General features: G+C 40.7%; 2 protein-coding genes across 2 annotated transcripts in view; both read left to right on the top strand.

The window, feature by feature from the left end:
* Positions 1 to 7,613, top strand: part of PDE11A (phosphodiesterase 11A) — a 447,606-nt gene extending 439,993 nt beyond the window's left edge. The window contains exon 20 of the mRNA XM_004601369.2: positions 913 to 7,613. Coding sequence (XP_004601426.1) covers positions 913 to 1,098 — 186 coding nt within the window. The 3' untranslated portion in view covers positions 1,099 to 7,613. The remainder of the gene's footprint in view (positions 1 to 912) is intronic.
* Positions 7,614 to 10,867: 3,254 nt separating this feature from the next.
* Positions 10,868 to 13,770, top strand: LOC101543610 (tetratricopeptide repeat protein 30A). Its single transcript, XM_004601187.2, has one exon. It carries the CDS (start codon positions 11,141 to 11,143, stop codon positions 13,169 to 13,171), a length of 2,031 nt encoding a protein of 676 aa, XP_004601244.2. The 5' UTR covers positions 10,868 to 11,140; the 3' UTR covers positions 13,172 to 13,770.
* Positions 13,771 to 18,138: the final 4,368 nt, after the last annotated feature.

Genomic DNA, 18,138 nt, shown 5'->3' with positions numbered 1-18,138 from the left:
TTCTTTCTCATTTTTTTTTCCCTTTTCGGGGAGAAGCAGTGTGGCGTCTGCCATATTATGAGGACTATTTAGCAGGTACAAACTTGGTGGCGTAGGAAGAAGGAAAAAAATGTTATAAACTTGAAACAGCAGGACGAATGGGCAGTCTCGGGCCGGGGGGCGATACCGGCGCGCGCTCCGCCGAGATTCAACCCGGGTGGCCACACTTTTGTGCGGCTGCTCTGCTGCTGATCGATCACAATCCAGAGGCCAGCTAGACTACTTTTGGTCCCAGCAACTGCATGTATCCACGTCTCTAGACTGTGAACTAAGCCATTGACCCATGCTGCCCCAGGAAGGGAAATGATGGAATTTCTAACATAAATCTCCCTGGACTTAATTACTAAAATACAGAAATCCTAAACCACACGGCCGCAATAGATAATAGTCATATCTCTTCATTCTCAGCAATTGAAAACTAATTATCAAATGCTTCTTTGTCAGTAGGCTGTTTTTTTGGGGGGGAAACTTCAACAAAAATAGTGAGTTTTGTGTTGAAATATGGAATGTAATCAAGGTAAAGAGAAAATTAAGTGAAATTTATCAGCTACACAGGCAGGAGTGGGGGGGTGGGGAGGTGGGAGGTATACTGGGGTTTTTGGTGGTGGAATATGGGCACTGGTGAAGGGATGGGTGTTCGAGCATTGTATAACTGAGACATAAGCCTGAGAACTTTGTAACTTTCCACATGGTGATTCCATAAAATAAATTATTTTTTAAATTAAAAGCTTATTTACTTCTTATAAATCACTCTCATTTGCCCAAATCATCTTCACTTTCATTTCCTCCAGTTTCCACTGTGCTGTCCAGTGAAAGGTGGAGATTTGCCAGTGACTGATTCTGCTTTTTCATGTGTTTTGTGCTTGAATGTAGGCCTTGGTGAAGGTCAATGTGAAGCTGAAGCCTATGCTGGATTCGGTGGCTGCCAACAGAAGTAAGTGGGAAGAGCTGCACCAGAAAAGACTGCTCGCCCCTGCGACGTCCCCCTCCTCTGCGAGCGGCTTGGTGCCTGAGGATGATGAAAACCAAACCTCCACCTCAGCTGCCACTACCAAATGACTGCATTTCCAAATTCAGCGCTGGCTTAGGTTTGGCCACACCCTCCATTGGTTTCTTTATGCCCCAGACATATTTAATGTCTCCTGATGCTCTGAGAAGCAGGTCTGGGCTTTCACTCAGAAGTGAAGTCAGCAGAGAAGGATGGAGGAGGAAGTGGATAGGAGCATGGCCCTGGACTCTGCTTTTCTTGGTGAGCACACTGGCACTGAGACAGGCCTGGGCAGAGGACCAAGTCAGACAAGGAGAGAGGGCCCTGCTCATGCTAGACTAAGATACCACAGCAGGATAGCCAAGACCTCAACGGCAGTTTCACTTTGTATATAGCACTTCTATTTGTTACAAGCCAAACAATGCCTGCTTTTGCATCCTCTCCTGCGTGTTCTTTCTGCAGACTGTACTAAGAATCCCAATTTGTATTCTCTAGATGTATCTTGTTTTTCCATCCTAAGGCTTCTTAATAATGGATCAGAGCCTTTTGAAAAGATCAACTGTGTTCCAAATACCAGCCACTCTGTTTTCCATTTTAGAAACTCCATAGTAGGAATGCAGCAAATATCTTTGTCTGTTTGGTTTTTATGTAGGATTCATAGCACTGCATTAAAGTTGTGATTCTCTTTTCCCAGTTTTTAATTCAACTTTCATTGCAGATCAAGACTTTTTTCCAGAAGGAGTGGATTAACGGACTTTAATTAAGTAGGGATGAAAGGAAATCTATAGCTATATTTATCACGAATTACACCTAAACATTTAGAAACTGTTTCCACCAAAAAGACCCTTTATAAGATACATCAGAGTCCTGGAGAATGAACTTTGTGTTCTCCTCATAAGCTTTGGACTAAAATCTAAGAAAAGGGAGCAACCTCAACTAAAAGTCATTCAGAGGTTTTCCAATTATTTTTTTCTTTTTTCCTGAAAGATGAGATGAATGGAAGTGTCTGGTTTGTGATAGATTAACAGTAAAATTATATTCAATATATACAGTGGCAGTGCTCTATGTTTTACATGAGGTTGAAGGCATGATGCCCCTTATCTAAAGAATAGTGGTCTAGAAATTAGGCTGATACTCCTGGCTCAGGTGCCATACCCGAAAGACTTTGGACAAGTCACCTAACTTCTCCCAGTCTGTTTCCTCATGTGGCAAAGGAGATTATCCAGGAAATTATTTTCAAACCTGTTTCAATTTTATATCTCTTTGTTCAAATAAATCTCATGAGGAATCCTCTACAGAGTAAATATCTAAAGAGACAAGTTGGGTCAGAGATTGTACAGCCGGTAGGGTCATGCCATGCACACAACCATCAATACTGGGTTCAATACTATGCACCCCGTATGGCTCCCCAAGCACCACCAGGAGTGAGCTCTGAGAACATAGCCAGGAGTTAGTCTTGAATGCTACAAAAAATTTTAAAAAGCAAAATAAAATAAAAGGCAAAGTCTTCTGTTAGAAGGCCAGGTTGAAAGAATGAAAAACCCCTGCAAATCCTCATCTCCTCATCTCATGTATTATACACATAAAGGAGCACGGAGAATTACAAAGTCCTTGAACTGTATGGACCTTGATGTCATACCAGCTCTGAAAAACTAAAATATACAAATCAATTTTATTCTTGTTGTCCCAATGTTGTCCCAAAAGCTAATTCATTGTTAGCTTTTACTGTTTAACTATTAAAGATACAGAAGCCACAATGGACAAAACACATTGTTTATCTGGTATATAGGAAACACTAAGGAAATGATTAAGAAATGGGTCCATTAAGGTACCAAACAAAATTGAGGAAGGCGTAGGTATCTGTAGGGAAGGAAAAAAAACCCTACCTGTCAAGGAATAGAGGAAAGGTACCAACAAAGGCAGTTGGTAAGAAAGCTTCCAAAGGAAAGTGAAACTGTTTGGGTTTTTTTAAGTGGTATTTCTGAATAAAAGAAAATATGGAATCCTGTCATCAATTGCTTATAAAAGAGATCAGTGGGTAGGGAGTGGTTTGACAAGAGGAAAAAAGCTAGAGGGAGCTCTGAGAAACAATGTCTCTGTGGAGAAGACTGAAGAGAATGGAGGAAGAAATGAACACAGGGAAAAATTGCCTCTGCAGAGCGGGTAAGAGGAGGCTGTTCAGATTTATAGATTTTATTAATCCCATTTTCTGAATCACTTCGCTATAAAGGAAAATGGCTTCAGCTGGCTGTCTCCCCTCCTTCAGGTGAAGAGCAAAGGGTAGGTGGACTTAGAGACAGACCCTGGTCTTATGTCTCAAAAGCACGACCAGTATTTCTGGTTATTGTGCCACATCATGTTTATATCACAAATGGGAATTGAAAATCCCATTTTGAAGCTGAGATGAACCTTATCCTCCCCAACAATAAAGAAATAGCCCAGACAGACGGATGCCAATCTATCTAGAATGAAATTTTAAAGCCTGTGTTTTATGACAGAGCTAGACCCAGGGTCTGATGGAGACTGCAGGCAGCCATAAGCACTGTAGTACCCTGAATGTGGATGCTGCATATTGCTAAAGGGAACATAATTTATAGCACAAACCCTACGGCTTCCACTAAGGTTGAGTTCCTCTCATTTTCTTGCCTTTTTATTGGCTTCACTGCACAGTTGCCAATAGCAACATCCACTGGTAGCAAGGGGAGTTCAACACCATTGCAATCTGCCATACAGTGGAGCTCTGACAATGTCAACCATCAATCAAGTAGCTGTTTGTAATTGCCTCCATCTATTTCTCCTGTCTGGAGGTATCTTTCAAAATTCAGAAACTGCTGACTAATGCCATGAGTCTGTTCTTCAGCGACCATGAAGCAAAGGAAAAGACAGAGAAAAGACACAGAAAGCTTCGCTGACCACTCCTGCCCGGAGTGAGAGTCTGAGCACTTGGGAGTTTGTTGTGTTTTTAATCCCTTTTATAGATTAGGCAGAATTTCCCAAGAGACTTATCCTTATATTCTGCTCTTCTAAAGATAATTTTTTCTTATCCTCACTATGACCATTATTTTACTTGGTTGGAGAAAGACACTAAAAATATGAGTCCACTTCTAAAACCTCCAACTTGACCACATTATGCCTGCCACCCTGGGTCTCTTGACATTAACAGCTGACATCTTTTCCTTTCTCTGTGAGGTGCTTTCAGATCTTTCACTTATTCTCCTAGGTCAGCACATAGATAATATATGCAGAAGGTAAGTGGAAATCAGAAACAGTAGTAACTGCTTGGCAAAATGACCAGGGCACATGGTATGCAGTGGACTGGGACATGTCCTGGTTTGCCCCTGCACCAGGCTGATTGTTTTGGAATCCTCCAGGCTTCAGCATTTCCATCTTTTAAGTGAATGCACTGGCTTTTATTTATTTTATTAAAACAATGGCTTTTAGGGGGCTGGAGCGATAGTACAGCGGGTAGGGCGTTTGCCTTGCACGCAGCCGACCCGGGTTCGATTCCCAGCATCCCATATGGTCCCCTGAGCACCGCCAGGGGTAATTCCTGAGTGAAGAGCCAGGAGTAACCCCTGTGCATCGCTGGGTGTGACCCAAAAAGCAAAAAAAAAAAAAAACAATGGCTTTTAGTCTCTGTTTTTTCCATACCAAAAGACCAAGCTGAGTTTAGGTTAAAAAAAAATTATTTTTCCAAGTAACAGTCAAGTAGAATAGAAGTCTCAAGGGGTTATCATCTCACTAAGGATAAAAATAAAGGCTGGTCTGGAGAGATAGTATAACAGGTGGGAAGCTCAACTTGCACATGGATGACTGAGTTTGATTCTCAGCACCCCATATTGTCCCCCAAGTCCCCTAGGAGCAACCCCTGAGCACAGAGCAGGATTAAGTCCTGAACACCACTGGATGTGGCCAGAAAAACAAACCAAAAAAAGTTATATACATGGGATTAAAATGAAAACTTCCAGAAATATGACTGTGCTTGCCTTTAGTGGTCATGAATGAAAGATGTGGCCATCATTATAATTTTTCAATATATTTTTGAATTTTAAAATACCCACTAATTTAATAGAGGATACTTTTAAGCCATCTTATATAATATACAACATATAAATGAGAGTCAGTGTAATATATGTCATTTTGTAAGGTGAGCCAAAAGAACTTTAATTGAATGTGTACTTTCTCTTTCTAAAAATCTAAGCTATCTAACCATTTCAAGGTATTTTATAGTTGCATACATGTTGGATAAGAAATCATCTTTAAATTTTTGCCAGTGTAAGAATATTGCCTAATATTAACGCAACAGGAATCCAGTCACTTTTTTATACATATCATAATTTATCATACTTTATCCACTTACCTTAGGTCATTAAGCAGAGTGTGCTCAATTTACTTTGCCATACAATTATTTTAAAATCCATTTTTCCTGCTGACTCTTGATGAATTACCAAAAGATGAAATACAGTGCCCCGATAAGAGTGTGAAGCAATTTCCTTCAAGCCAGACAGAAATATAAACATACTGAGGGAGAATTTCATTGAAAATTCAAACCCGAAGAAGAGTTATTAAAACAACCAGAACCAAACCTAACTTGAGATCCTTAGCACTCTGGCAATGCCGGTGTAGTGAAGTTTCATTATCTACTTCAGAATAGGAGCCTTTGAGACAGTTCTGCCATTTGAAATCAAAACTCCCAGTACTCACATGAGTCTGGAAATTTACAGGTTGAGACTGACTACAAGAAAGCCAAAATTTTGTAAGTTTCATGAGAGCAATAATAGAACAAAATACATAGATGGCAGAAATAAAAGTACTTGTGTCTGAAGAATTTCATGATAAGATCTTGGATGTAGCAATTTTCACATGTATTTCTGCTTTTTCATAGGCACTAGCATTTGGAGGTATACATCATTTCAAATTTCATTTGGAATAGTCTTGTATATTTTATATACATATGTCTTCACACTTTTAAAGGCAAGCTGTTATCTATGTAGCATATCTATGCCGATGTAGTTGAAAGTATACACTGATACAGACATTTTTTTTAAGTAACTGAAATATTTGCTGTATAAAATGTTAGTTGAGGCCATCATTTCTCATTGGTTCATTTTCTGTGCATATGTGTGTGAGAGAATCTCTGTCTTCTTGGTTGAAAAATTGGGTGAAATTATATTTAGATGAATTTTTTGAAATGAATAGCCTCGTGTGAAAATAGAAGACTAGATTTTGTTGAGTCCCATTCCCTTGGATAAACATTACTCTCACTATTTTATTTTATTATATAGTAAACTAAAGGGGATCCTCTACTGATTTGCATCATACTCATTGTTTTACATGAAAGAGAGATGGGTCTTCAACTGAAATGTTGTTAAATTTATACCCTCCCATTGTATAGATTTCCCAAGCTAATATTTCATTCTAAGAAGATGATGTTATCAACTTATGTCCATTTCACAAGCAACTAATTCATGAATTTGAACCAGTTTGCTTTACAGATCTAAATATATTTGTTTTTTAATAAAATGCTCCAAGTTGAACCAAAGCTCTGTAATAATCTTTCCCGTGAGAAGGATGATTTTAGAGCGAGCATGCCTCCAAGCGCAGACAATTTAAATTTTGACTGTCAATTTAGCCCATTAACCTTGTGTTGCTCTGTAATGTGTGCCTGTGTGAGAGGGACACAAGAATAGCTCTGTTATCCACTTTAGAGATGACAAAAGGTTCCTCCAATTGCTGGAGTTTTCTGGAGGAGAAAAAGTCTGCAGCCAATGCCAGTTCCTGCATCCATTACAGATTGCTCAAATTTGCATGGGTAATTACACCAGGGGATTGCATCAATGCAGGGCCGCCAGTGACACCAACACCATACAATCACACAATGGCTTCGGTGCTTAAACTTTAAAGTCCTTACACCATTGTGCCTGTTCTATTAGAACAAACTGCAGCAAATGATCCGAAGCCAATTCTAATGACTGGAGAGGAGGTGCCCACAGGGGCTGAAGGAAGAGGTGTGGCATGGCCCCTACTGGTCAATTTAAGCAATCACCAGCCCTCCAGTACTGACTGCACCAACTACTGTTTCTTTTTGTGCTTTGCACTCCATGCTTTTCAAGTGAGGCCAACAGTAAGAATCACCTCATTCACAGAAGGGCTGTGAAGATTAATGAGGGAAGTTAGGCAATTGCAGGAACTGGTCCTGGTACAGAAAGCACTGCTACACACAGGGCATAGATAGCTCTTTGTTAGGATGGTTGGTTGATTTCCTTAAATGATAGTAACCACAGTTGAGACTATTCTGATAATAAACCATAGTGCTAACTTTCATGAGATGTTGATTTAAATAAGGTCACTGTAAGCATTAAAACATGTTACTTGATTTTTTTAAAAAAAGGTATATTCTAGAGGAAATCTAATTAAAATCTAATAAAACTGGAAAAATCAGCAAAAGGTGAGTTCATAATGAGATTAAGTGTTATAACATCTGAGCAAAAATGTTCCCAAGTGTTGATTTGGTATACAATCTTTCCAAGTTTCAAAAGATGGAACCAATGCTTCTAAATGCCAATCAACTTGGCATTATCAATTTGGCACAAATCTATTCTTTTCTTCCCTGATTTTTACTGGGATCTAGGAGTGAGGAAGAGAAGGAGCAATGTCATTTAAAGAAATTGATCATCCTGAAAAAAAGTTAAAATTACTCAGATGAAAGGCAAAATAGACATAGCAGCTGGGAAATGGTTTGCATCTCTTCTTCTGTCACGTAAGGTGTTTAACCACAGTTGTGGTTATAGGATGCTCATAAATCACCAATACTTACCAATAGAAAGAGATCACATGTATAGAAAAAAAACATAAAAATTTACCTCTTACCTTTTAGTTTTAAAAGGGAATGATAAATTGATCATTCCTAAGATATAATATTGAATTAGATCATCTTATATTTTGCCACACAGACAAATAACATAATAAATACCTAACTCCTAGCTTTCAGCTTCTCTCTGAATGGAGTGCTTCTGCTTAGTAAACATACCTGCCCTTACACAGCAATATCTACCCTGAAATCAATACCATTTTCTCAGTTTAATTCTTTTCAGTAAAGCACTAAATTTTTATTGCAAACATAAAATGCTTTCTTACTGCTAGAAGCACCATACACTTACTTTATATAGGCTTCAACCTTTGAAGTTTCTGTTGCATGCAAAATCCTTTATGACATTTTATAATAATCTATCTCATATATTGCTTTCCAGAAAGAATTTCCATCATTAATTAAAGGAACTTCTTCCCACTGCCCTTCTACTCCCCGAACCCTAATATATCCCCCAATTACTGATTACAGACTAAGTGTAAGCCAGTCTATCACAGCAGCAGGGCCGGTGGTGCCAATTTCACAGTGCGACTGGCACTTGCTCCATTTTGCAAATGACCCTGCCCTCCATCTGTCTGAGCTGAGTGTCCTGCTTTTTCCCAGCCATCTCTCGGGAGCAGCAGTTCATGCACTAAGGAGGAAGACGCAGAAAGGTTTCAATCCTGCCATCAGCTGCCACCGCACAGATAGGCACTAGCGCCAAACAGGGCACCTCAGCTGATGTCTGGCTCTCCAGAAAATGTGGGTCAGAGGGGTAGTAATAACAGAGTCCTTCAGTTTTCATGCATTTCCAAGAAGTCATTTAAAGGTGAATATTTGCATGATGCAAATGCAATTCTAATAAATAGACTGTAGCACTGTAGCACTGTTGTCCCGCTATTCATCGATTTGCTCGAGCGGGCACCAGTAACATCTCCATTGTGAGACTTGTTGTTACTGTTTTTGGCATATTGAAACGCCATGGGGAGCTTGCCAGGCTCTGCCATGCGGGCGGGATACTCTCGGTAGCTTGCTGGGCTCTCTGAGAGGGACAGAGGATTCGAACCCGGGTCAGCCGTGTGCAAGGTAAACGCCCTACCCGCTGTGTTATCACTCCAGTCCATAAATAAACTAAATATATAAAAGGCTGCTTCCATGTGCTCTCATTTTACCTTGATTAAATAGCAACTTGTGCGAAGTAACAGCTCCTACAGAAGGATTTTAAGAGAATTCTGCAACTAAGTAGAGCCTGAGTTTGCAAGGGACAAATGTAGTCAGACACCCATAAAGGTCCTCCTACTCATCCTCTCATTGTTGAGCAGCACTGTCCAACATCTCTATCTTCTTGTACCTGCCTGGGTTTAAGAACCTAAAAGGGTTCACCCAGATAGGGTTGAAAGACGTCTTGGATTAGGGGCATAACAGGTTTCATAATCTGCCTTCTCAGGGACCTTGGGTGGCCCAGAGTCTCAGTTAAACCGTAATAAACAGGTGCTATATATCCCTTTCTTGGTATTTATGCAGAAGCTTCTTGTCTGGGCCTGCCCAGAAAGACCCGGCTCTGCCAGTTTCTCAGCAAAAGACTGAATGAGTTCATAAAGTCAGTTGCTGTACATGAGCGATGATAAGCTTGCAGAACACTCCTCTTAGCTAGACCAGGTGATTTGGAGTGACACCACTCCTAATTTTGCTACTGCATAATGATTACATGTACTAGTTATTGCTTCAACAAAGGAAAACACACTAATATTCTGCCATGAAATAGCACCAAATACTAAAGGCTTACAAACTCTTTCTTAAGAGACATGATGAATCAGTCAGTATTTTCCACTGTAACTGGCTGTGCAACATCATGGCATGGACATATCCAACCTAGATTTGTGGGTTACGGTTAATTTTCTTTCAGGATCATACCCAGCAGTGCTCAGGGAACCATACATAGTGTCAGAGGTCTGTATATTATCTCTCTGACCCTGGTGATGTTTAAATTGTTTAAAGATCCCTGTATATTATACATAATAAAGGGAACTATGATTAGAAAAGTGTATGTGATAATATGTGAAGAAAAATATACAATATATGTAATAATTATAAACATATATGCAGCTGAAACTGATAGTAGACTTTCATGTGATAGATGCTGGCTCTGAAATTTACATAGGGAAAAATATGCATGGGCAGCAATAGTGTACAGAAAGCAGATAAAGCACGTGCCTTGAAGTCTTAACAGCAAACACATACTGTTAACTTGATCACCTTTTATCTCAGATACTAGCCAGAACAACACAGATGAAGATAGATGGAGATGAAAGAAAGATTTTTCTTATTTGAGATCAGAGGTGGAGCTGGTTTAGAAATCAATATCTATTCAGTAATAAGTTTTTTTATGAAAATGGAGGGAAGGGCAGGAGTGAAAGACACATGTAAATTGAACCCCTTTGAAAATGACAAATAGAAGAACTCCTGGTTCCAACATATTTAGTTCTTTTAAAAGTTATCCTCAGGGATGTGGCAATAGTACACTGGCAGGGTGCTTGCCTTGTATGCAGCTGACCTACACTCAAATCCTAACACTGCCTTTGTTCCCCAAGGCATTCCAGGAATGATCCATGAGCAGAGAGCAAGGAGTAAATCGACCATGACTATCGCTGGGTCTGGCCCCAAGCCCCCAAAATAAAACGCTGCCCTCAAAGTCACACCAAACTTATTTGGTTAATTAACTAATTAATTCCAAGGGGATTCCAAGGAGACATCTACTTTCCCATTTAAAGAAAGAAAAAAAGGACTAGAAAGCAAAACTCCACTTGCATGCTTTCCGCATCCAATAAGGTTCGAAACGCTATGTGGACCTCGACTTCCTCCCAGGGACCAAAGCAACACCACTAGCAGTGAGCAGCCCTCAAAGTAACAAGACCCCTGAAAGCTCATCTCAGAGGACAGCGAGGTGGTCAGGCAGAAACTACGCCTCCCAGCATGCAACGCGGCCACATTCCTGCCGGTGTCGCTATTGGACAGGGGCATGCCGGGAAATAAAGTGTCTGTCTCTTAATTCCCAGAAGCGTTTGGCCTCTCGCCAGACCTCCTACCCCAGCTGCCAGGTTTGTTTGAGAATTGAATCAGTAATGAAATAACTCACTGATTCCTTTATTATTCAGACTGGAGATATATTTTTATTCCTTAACGCTTCAAAGTTTGTTTCCAGGCCAACACGTCTTCATTTTTTTAGGTGGCTGAGTTGGGGGTGGGGAGACTGTGGGCTCATTGCCATGGCAACCGGGACGCGCCTCCTGCAGGCGGCCATGGCAGGGCCTGGCGGCGCGCAGGTCCCCGATGGCGAGTTCACAGCGGTCGTGTACCGGCTCATCCGCGACTCCCGGCACGCCGAGGCGGTGCAGCTGCTGAGCGGGGAGCTCCAGCGCACCCCCCGCAGCCGCGCCGGCCTCTCGCTGCTGGGCTACTGCTACTACCGCCTGCAGGAGTTCGCGCTGGCAGCAGAGTGCTATGAGCAGCTGAGCCACCTGCACCCAGAGCTGGAGCAGTACCGCCTGTACCAGGCCCAGGCACTCTACAAGGCCTGCCTGTACCCCGAGGCCACGCGGGTCGCCTTCCTGCTCCTGGACAACCCTGCCTACCACAGCCAGGTGCTGCGTCTCCAAGCTGCCATCAAGTACAGCGAGGGTGACCTGCCAGGGGCCAGGAGCCTGGTGGAGCAGGTGCTGAGCGGCGAAGGGGGCGAGGAGAGTGCTGGGGAGAATGATGCCGATGGCCAGGTCAACCTGGGCTGTTTGCTCTACAAGGAGGGCCAGTATGAGGCCGCGAGTTCCAAGTTCGCTGCTGCCCTGCAGACCTCAGGCTATCAGCCTGACCTCTCCTACAACCTGGCTTTGGCCTATTATAGCAATAGGCAGTATGCGTCAGCCTTGAAGCACATCGCAGATATTATTGAACATGGCATCTGCCAGCACCCAGAGCTGGGTGTGGGCATGACCACAGAGGGCATTGACGTTCGCAGTGTGGGCAACACCTTGGTCCTCCACCAGACAGCTCTGGTGGAAGCCTTCAACCTCAAAGCAGCCATCGAATATCAGCTGAGAAACTTTGAAGTGGCCCAGGAAACCCTCACTGACATGCCACCACGGGCTGAGGAAGAGCTGGATCCTGTGACCCTGCACAACCAGGCGCTCATGAACATGGACTCCAGGCCTACAGAAGGCTTCGAAAAACTACAGTTCCTGCTCCAGCAGAACCCCTTCCCCCCAGAGACCTTCGGCAACCTGCTGCTGCTCTACTGCAAGTATGAGTATTTTGACCTAGCCGCAGATGTCCTGGCAGAAAATGCCCATTTGACTTATAAGTTCCTCACACCCTATCTCTACAACTTCTTGGATGCCATGATCACTTGCCAGACAGCTCCTGAAGAGGCCTTTATTAAGCTTGATGGGCTGGCAGGGATGCTGACTGAACAGCTCCGGAGACTTACTAAACAAGTACAGGAAGCAAGACACAATAGAGATGATGAAGCTGTCAAGAAAGCAGTAAATGAATATGATGACACACTTGAGAAGTATATCCCCGTGTTGATGGCCCAAGCCAAAATCTACTGGAACCTGGAAAACTACTCGATGGTGGAGAAGATCTTCCGCAAATCCGTGGAATTCTGTAATGACCACGATGTGTGGAAACTGAACGTGGCTCATGTTCTGTTCATGCAGGAGAACAAATACAAAGAAGCCATTGGGTTTTATGAGCCCATAGTCAAGAAGCATTACGACAACATTCTGAATGTCAGTGCTATTGTGTTGGCTAACCTCTGTGTTTCTTATATCATGACAAGTCAAAATGAAGAAGCCGAGGAGCTGATGAGAAAGATCGAAAAGGAGGAAGAGCAGCTCTCCTACGACGATCCCGATAAAAAAATCTACCATCTTTGCATTGTGAATCTGGTGATAGGGACACTTTATTGTTCCAAAGGGAATTATGACTTTGGTATTTCTCGGGTTATCAAGAGCTTAGAACCTTATAACAAAAAACTTGGAACTGATACCTGGTATTATGCCAAGAGATGCTTCCTGTCCTTACTAGAAAACATGTCAAAACACATGATAGTGCTTCGTGACAGTGTTGTTCAAGAATGTATTCAGTTTCTGGAACATTGTGAATTTTTTGGCAGAAGCATACCTGCCATTATTGAACAACCTCTGGAAGAAGAAAGAATGCATATTGGAAAGAATACAGTCACATACGAATCTAGACAATTAAAAGCTTTGATTTATGAGATTATAGGATGGAATATATAGTTATGCTTAATAATGGCCTTTCTCAATCTGGCTTTATTATATGTATTTGGTTTTCTATCTGCATTTATCCTTTGCATCTTTACATTTGTTATTTGTTGAAATTAATATACTCTAAGATTATATTACAATAATTTTTATGTGACAGAGCCACGAAATGAGATAAAAAATATACCTGTTATAATAAATAAGCGGTTTTTTTAAACAGGTTTCTTAAAAATTATAAGAATAATAGGGAAAGTTATGATACCTATAATCCTTCTCCTTTATTTCATGATTGTTTTATCTTGAAAGAACCTGCATGGCAGAATTACATAATCCAAGGATGAGGCACCATAATTTCCGAACATAGTGAATGTATGGGACATTATAAGACTTCTGGACTTTAATAATTATTTCAAGTATTGTGTATTCTACTCCAACAGTTTACCCTCATAATTACATTAATTTTAAGGCAGGTTTTACATAAATTTTAGTAGGTATCTGCAGAGTTCTGAAATAGTTGTAATGCTCTAACAAAATATTCCTTACATCATCAGTGTGACTTCTTTAAATGTTTAAATGCATTGGAAATACTGTGCCAAAACATGACAAATATGGTGCTAGGACTTGGAAATAATAAACAATTTACAAATAAATATCATGGTTTTCCTTTGTTCCATTTGTAATAATTTGAATATTAATAAATATAGATTTATTTTCATAATTGATATTGTAACAATAATTAAGAACAGAGATAGCCTTAGAACACTCTTCTTAATTCTTATCCTGTTATTACTTGGGACATATTCATGCTGGGATTTCTGTCCATGCTTTAACTTCATGGAAAAGGGATATTCTACACTATTCCTATAACCCTATCAAATTCTACTCCTAATGACACAAACGATGGAATAAAAGTATTCTAAACTTTTATAATTCTGTTTCATACTCAGAACCTCCAAATATGTTCTTGACATTTAACTGCAAACCACATTCACTTTGTTCAGGCATTTTATTTTCTATTGCTTTATTCAAGTGCTTTATTATTTTTCTTATTATATTTCTCATCAACCCCTTATCTCTTTGCTCTTTTATATGTAACTGTCAGGTTAAAGAAAGTATGATACAACTTTACATATATACGATGGACTACTATGCAGCTGGTAAAAAAAATGAAGTGATGAAATCCTTCATTCAGTTTATAAATGGACAAACATGGATAGTATCATGTTGAGTGAAATAAGTCAGAAGGAGAAAGACTGACATAAATTTATTGCACTCATTTGTGAGATATAAAAAAACAAACATGAAACTAATACCCAAGGACAATAGAAATAAGGACAATAGAAATGTGGACCAGGAGGATTGGTCCACAGTTGGAAGCCTCCCTCAAGTGCTGGGGGAGAAGGTAGTTGGGATAGAAAAGGGACCATTAGGACTAGGGTAGTTGGAAATGATCACTCTTGATAAGAACTGTGTGCTAAAAGTAAAGGAATAAGCATGATAATCTCTCAGAATCTGTATTGCAAACCATAATATCCAAAAGAAGATGGGGTGGGGGTGTAGGAAGAATAAAAATGTCTATTCCTTAGGCTGGGGTGGGGGTGGCTGGAGAGAAACTGAGGACATTGGTGGTAGGAAATGTACACTGGTGGAGAGATAGATGTTAGAACATTGCATGACTGAAATCCTATCATGAACAGCTTTGTAAATATCTCATGGTGATCCATTAAAAAAAATTAACTGTCAACCCCACTAGATCTGGTTTAGAAAAAAAAATGAAACCTATTTAGCAAAATCACAAATCAATGACTTCATTCTATAAAAGTTTTCAACCTATGGAAACATCAGTAGCTGTGGTTCACCTAATTGGCTTCAACAAACTATAGGGGCTCCGGCTAATAGGCTGTTTTTTTTTTCTTTCAAGAAAGGCACTATAGGCACTCAGATTTTCTAGAATGTTTCCTTTAAATACAGAATGTTGAGTACGGGAGCTTCGTAATGCGTTCAATGTATGGGAAAATAACCACTAAAATGACCATGAAAAAACTAGGGATTGAATTCTTGACTTTCCACATTCTAGTTTTAGGCTTGAAGAAATTCGTTTGCTGGGGTTGGAAAGTAGCTCAAATGGTAAGCATATCCCTGCCCTGCGTGGGGCAGAGTTATCTCCAACATCTTTTAACCCCACCCCTCAGCACAACTGGGTGGTCCTGGTGATCTCCCAAGTGCTTCCAGTGCTTGGTGATTTTCAAGCACTCCCATGCCAGTGCAGCACAACTTCCCTGAGTACGCCAGAACCCTGGGGTTCAGGGTAATCTCTTAAAAACTGGAAAGAAATTAACCCAGGTACAAGGGAAATGGCTCATTAAGTTAAAGCACCTGCCTGTCAGGAGGTCAAGAGATTAAACCACACTGCCACTGACACAATCCTGACCGTCACCCTGTTCAGGGTATTTTGCACCACTGTCTGGGATCCCCTATAGGAGAAAATGAATTAATTAAACAAATTTACTTTCCCTGTGAAGTTTCAGAGTTCTTTTGCTATTTATCACATCATTCATGAGCCATCCAATTACAAGCAGACAAGTCATGGGCTGCAAACAGGAAGCATCAGTGTCTATCATATACTAGCTCAGGCCATCTCTTCCCTGGGCCTTACCTGCAATCAGACACATTGCACCCATGATTTAGGGGACAGGTAGATAACTCAGTAGTAAGGGGCACAAAGTTTGCATGTGCCAGGACTCAAGTCTAAATTCCAGCACCACAGGAGACTGCCAAACTCCATCAGGTATGGCCTTCAACGTCCCCAAGCTCTGCTAGAGTAGCCCTGGTTGCTTGTTGCACTGCAGTTTCTGAGCAGCTCTGTATTCTCAGGCCCCAGCAGTATCTCCTGGGCATCTCCAGGAATGGTCTCACACACACAAAAAAAGAACATAATTATTTAAATATATTTCATTTTCTTTTTTTTAATTTTATTTTTTTATTGAATCACTGTGAGATACAGTTACAAAGTTTTTGTATTTGATCCACCACCAAACCCTGCATACCCCGCTCCCACTCCCCCTCTGCCTGTGTGGCAGACAATTTCCACTTTACTCTTTCCTTACTTTGATTACTTTCAATTTTCAACAGGAATCTCACTATCATTATTTGGAGGTTTTCCTCCAACAGTCAGACATGTTGGATGGCATCAATAGATTGTATGTTTTTATTTTTCAGAAAAGGTCGCGAGGCCTCGTGGTTCGGAGATGTCCCAGTTCCGCATCCCGGAGCTGTGTTAGTAGTTGCTCAATGTCGCCAGGGCTCCATCTGGAGAAGGCGTACCGTATATTTCATTTTCTTGACTTCCTCCATTTGTAGGTACTTGTTGTGGAGGGAAGGGAAATTTGCTTTTAACTCTTGATGTCAACTTCCAGTTCCACAATCATCTTAACAGGTTATATAATATATATCTTAAATCAATGTCCTTAAATAGTTAAAGCCTTTCCTGCACCTGAGGTGAAGGCCTTCACCTGCCAGTCTGCCAGAACAAAAGTCCTGAAAACAGAGAAGCAAGTGAAGTAAAGATGAAACAGAGATTTAGCTCTGTGATTTACTTCACATCCCACCTTGTATCCCCTTCATGTCGACATCTCAGTAGTTAATCAAATGTCTGCAGCCATTAACAGAACAGAAGTAATGGATGACAGAGTAGGAGTAACAGATGCCAGAGCTACTACTGTAACTAACTCACCAAATCGAATCATCAGTCCTTCCTCCCTTGTTTAAGTTAACACAAAAGAGAGGTCATGCAAACTTTGCAAAAGGACAAAGCTATGTAGAACAAAAAAACATCCTCTAGCTTTCTTCTGTAGTGTTTTATTTTTCTGCCTCCAAGGGGACTATTTAAGAGATAGCAGTATTTACTGCTACAGAATGTATCACAAGATAAGAAATGGAAAATCTATCTTACTTATCCCCACTCTTCTCTTTTCCTTTTTATCTTTTCCTTTCTCCTTTTTTGTCAATTATAGGAACACTTTGCTGATAGGTGGCAGTTGAAACCACAAGCAGTTGTAAAAGATACATACCAGATTTTCTGCAATAGGGGTCAGGTAAGTTAGTACTGTGATGACCAAGGTACCAACAGAAATTCTCTAGCCATGCATTTTTACAAGTCAAGATAATATTTATCAATAAAAAGTAATTTGCATTTATAAAGTCAGAAAACTTTAAGACAACTCACAAGATCTGGAGCGATAGTACAGCAGGTAGGTCATTTACCTTGCATGAGGCTCACCGAGCTCAATCTCCAGCACCCCATATGGACCCCAGCCTACCAGGAGTGATCCCTGAGGAGAGCCAGGAGTAACCTCTGAGCATCACTGGGTGTGGCCCCCAAAAAGAGTAGACTCATGTGATAGCAGAATATACTAAGGTTTATTTGGATACTTGCTATAAGCTCTTTTTCTTTTTTAAACTCTCTATGATCTCAGTAGAATAACAGTAACTGATATGCAATATTTCTATATTTAAAATGCTCCACGGCCTGAGTGATAGTCCAGCAGGGTAGGGCTCTTGCCTTACTTGCTGCTGAACCGGAATCGATTCCAGGCACCCCATAAGATCCCCTGAGCCCCACCAGGAGTAAATTCTGAGTGCAGAGCCAGGAGTAAGCCCTGAGCACTGTCAGGTGTGGGATCCCAACCCCAGAAAAGACAAAAAAATAACAGAGCCAGTCATTGACCAGAAGATAGGAAATTAGCTATATGTACAATGTGATCTTGTTTTAATATTCTGCTGCAGAGGAGGGTAGTGAAGAGATTTGAGTCTTTAAGATTAGATGGTTAGTGTTTTATATTTGAATCTACTGTTAAATGAATTTTTTTCTGAGGTCTTATTAAACGAATTCTGAGGGATTTGGGACAAGAATGATCCATCACATATTGAAATCCTAGCAACAATATCATAGTGAATGTGTAGTTAGAAAATGAATTCCCTTC

The sequence above is a fragment of the Sorex araneus genome, chromosome X (genome assembly GCF_027595985.1).
Source record: "Sorex araneus isolate mSorAra2 chromosome X, mSorAra2.pri, whole genome shotgun sequence".
Lineage (NCBI taxonomy): Eukaryota > Metazoa > Chordata > Mammalia > Eulipotyphla > Soricidae > Sorex > Sorex araneus.
Note: the sequence above shows the minus strand (reverse complement) of the source record. Positions and strands in the feature narration are given on the sequence as shown.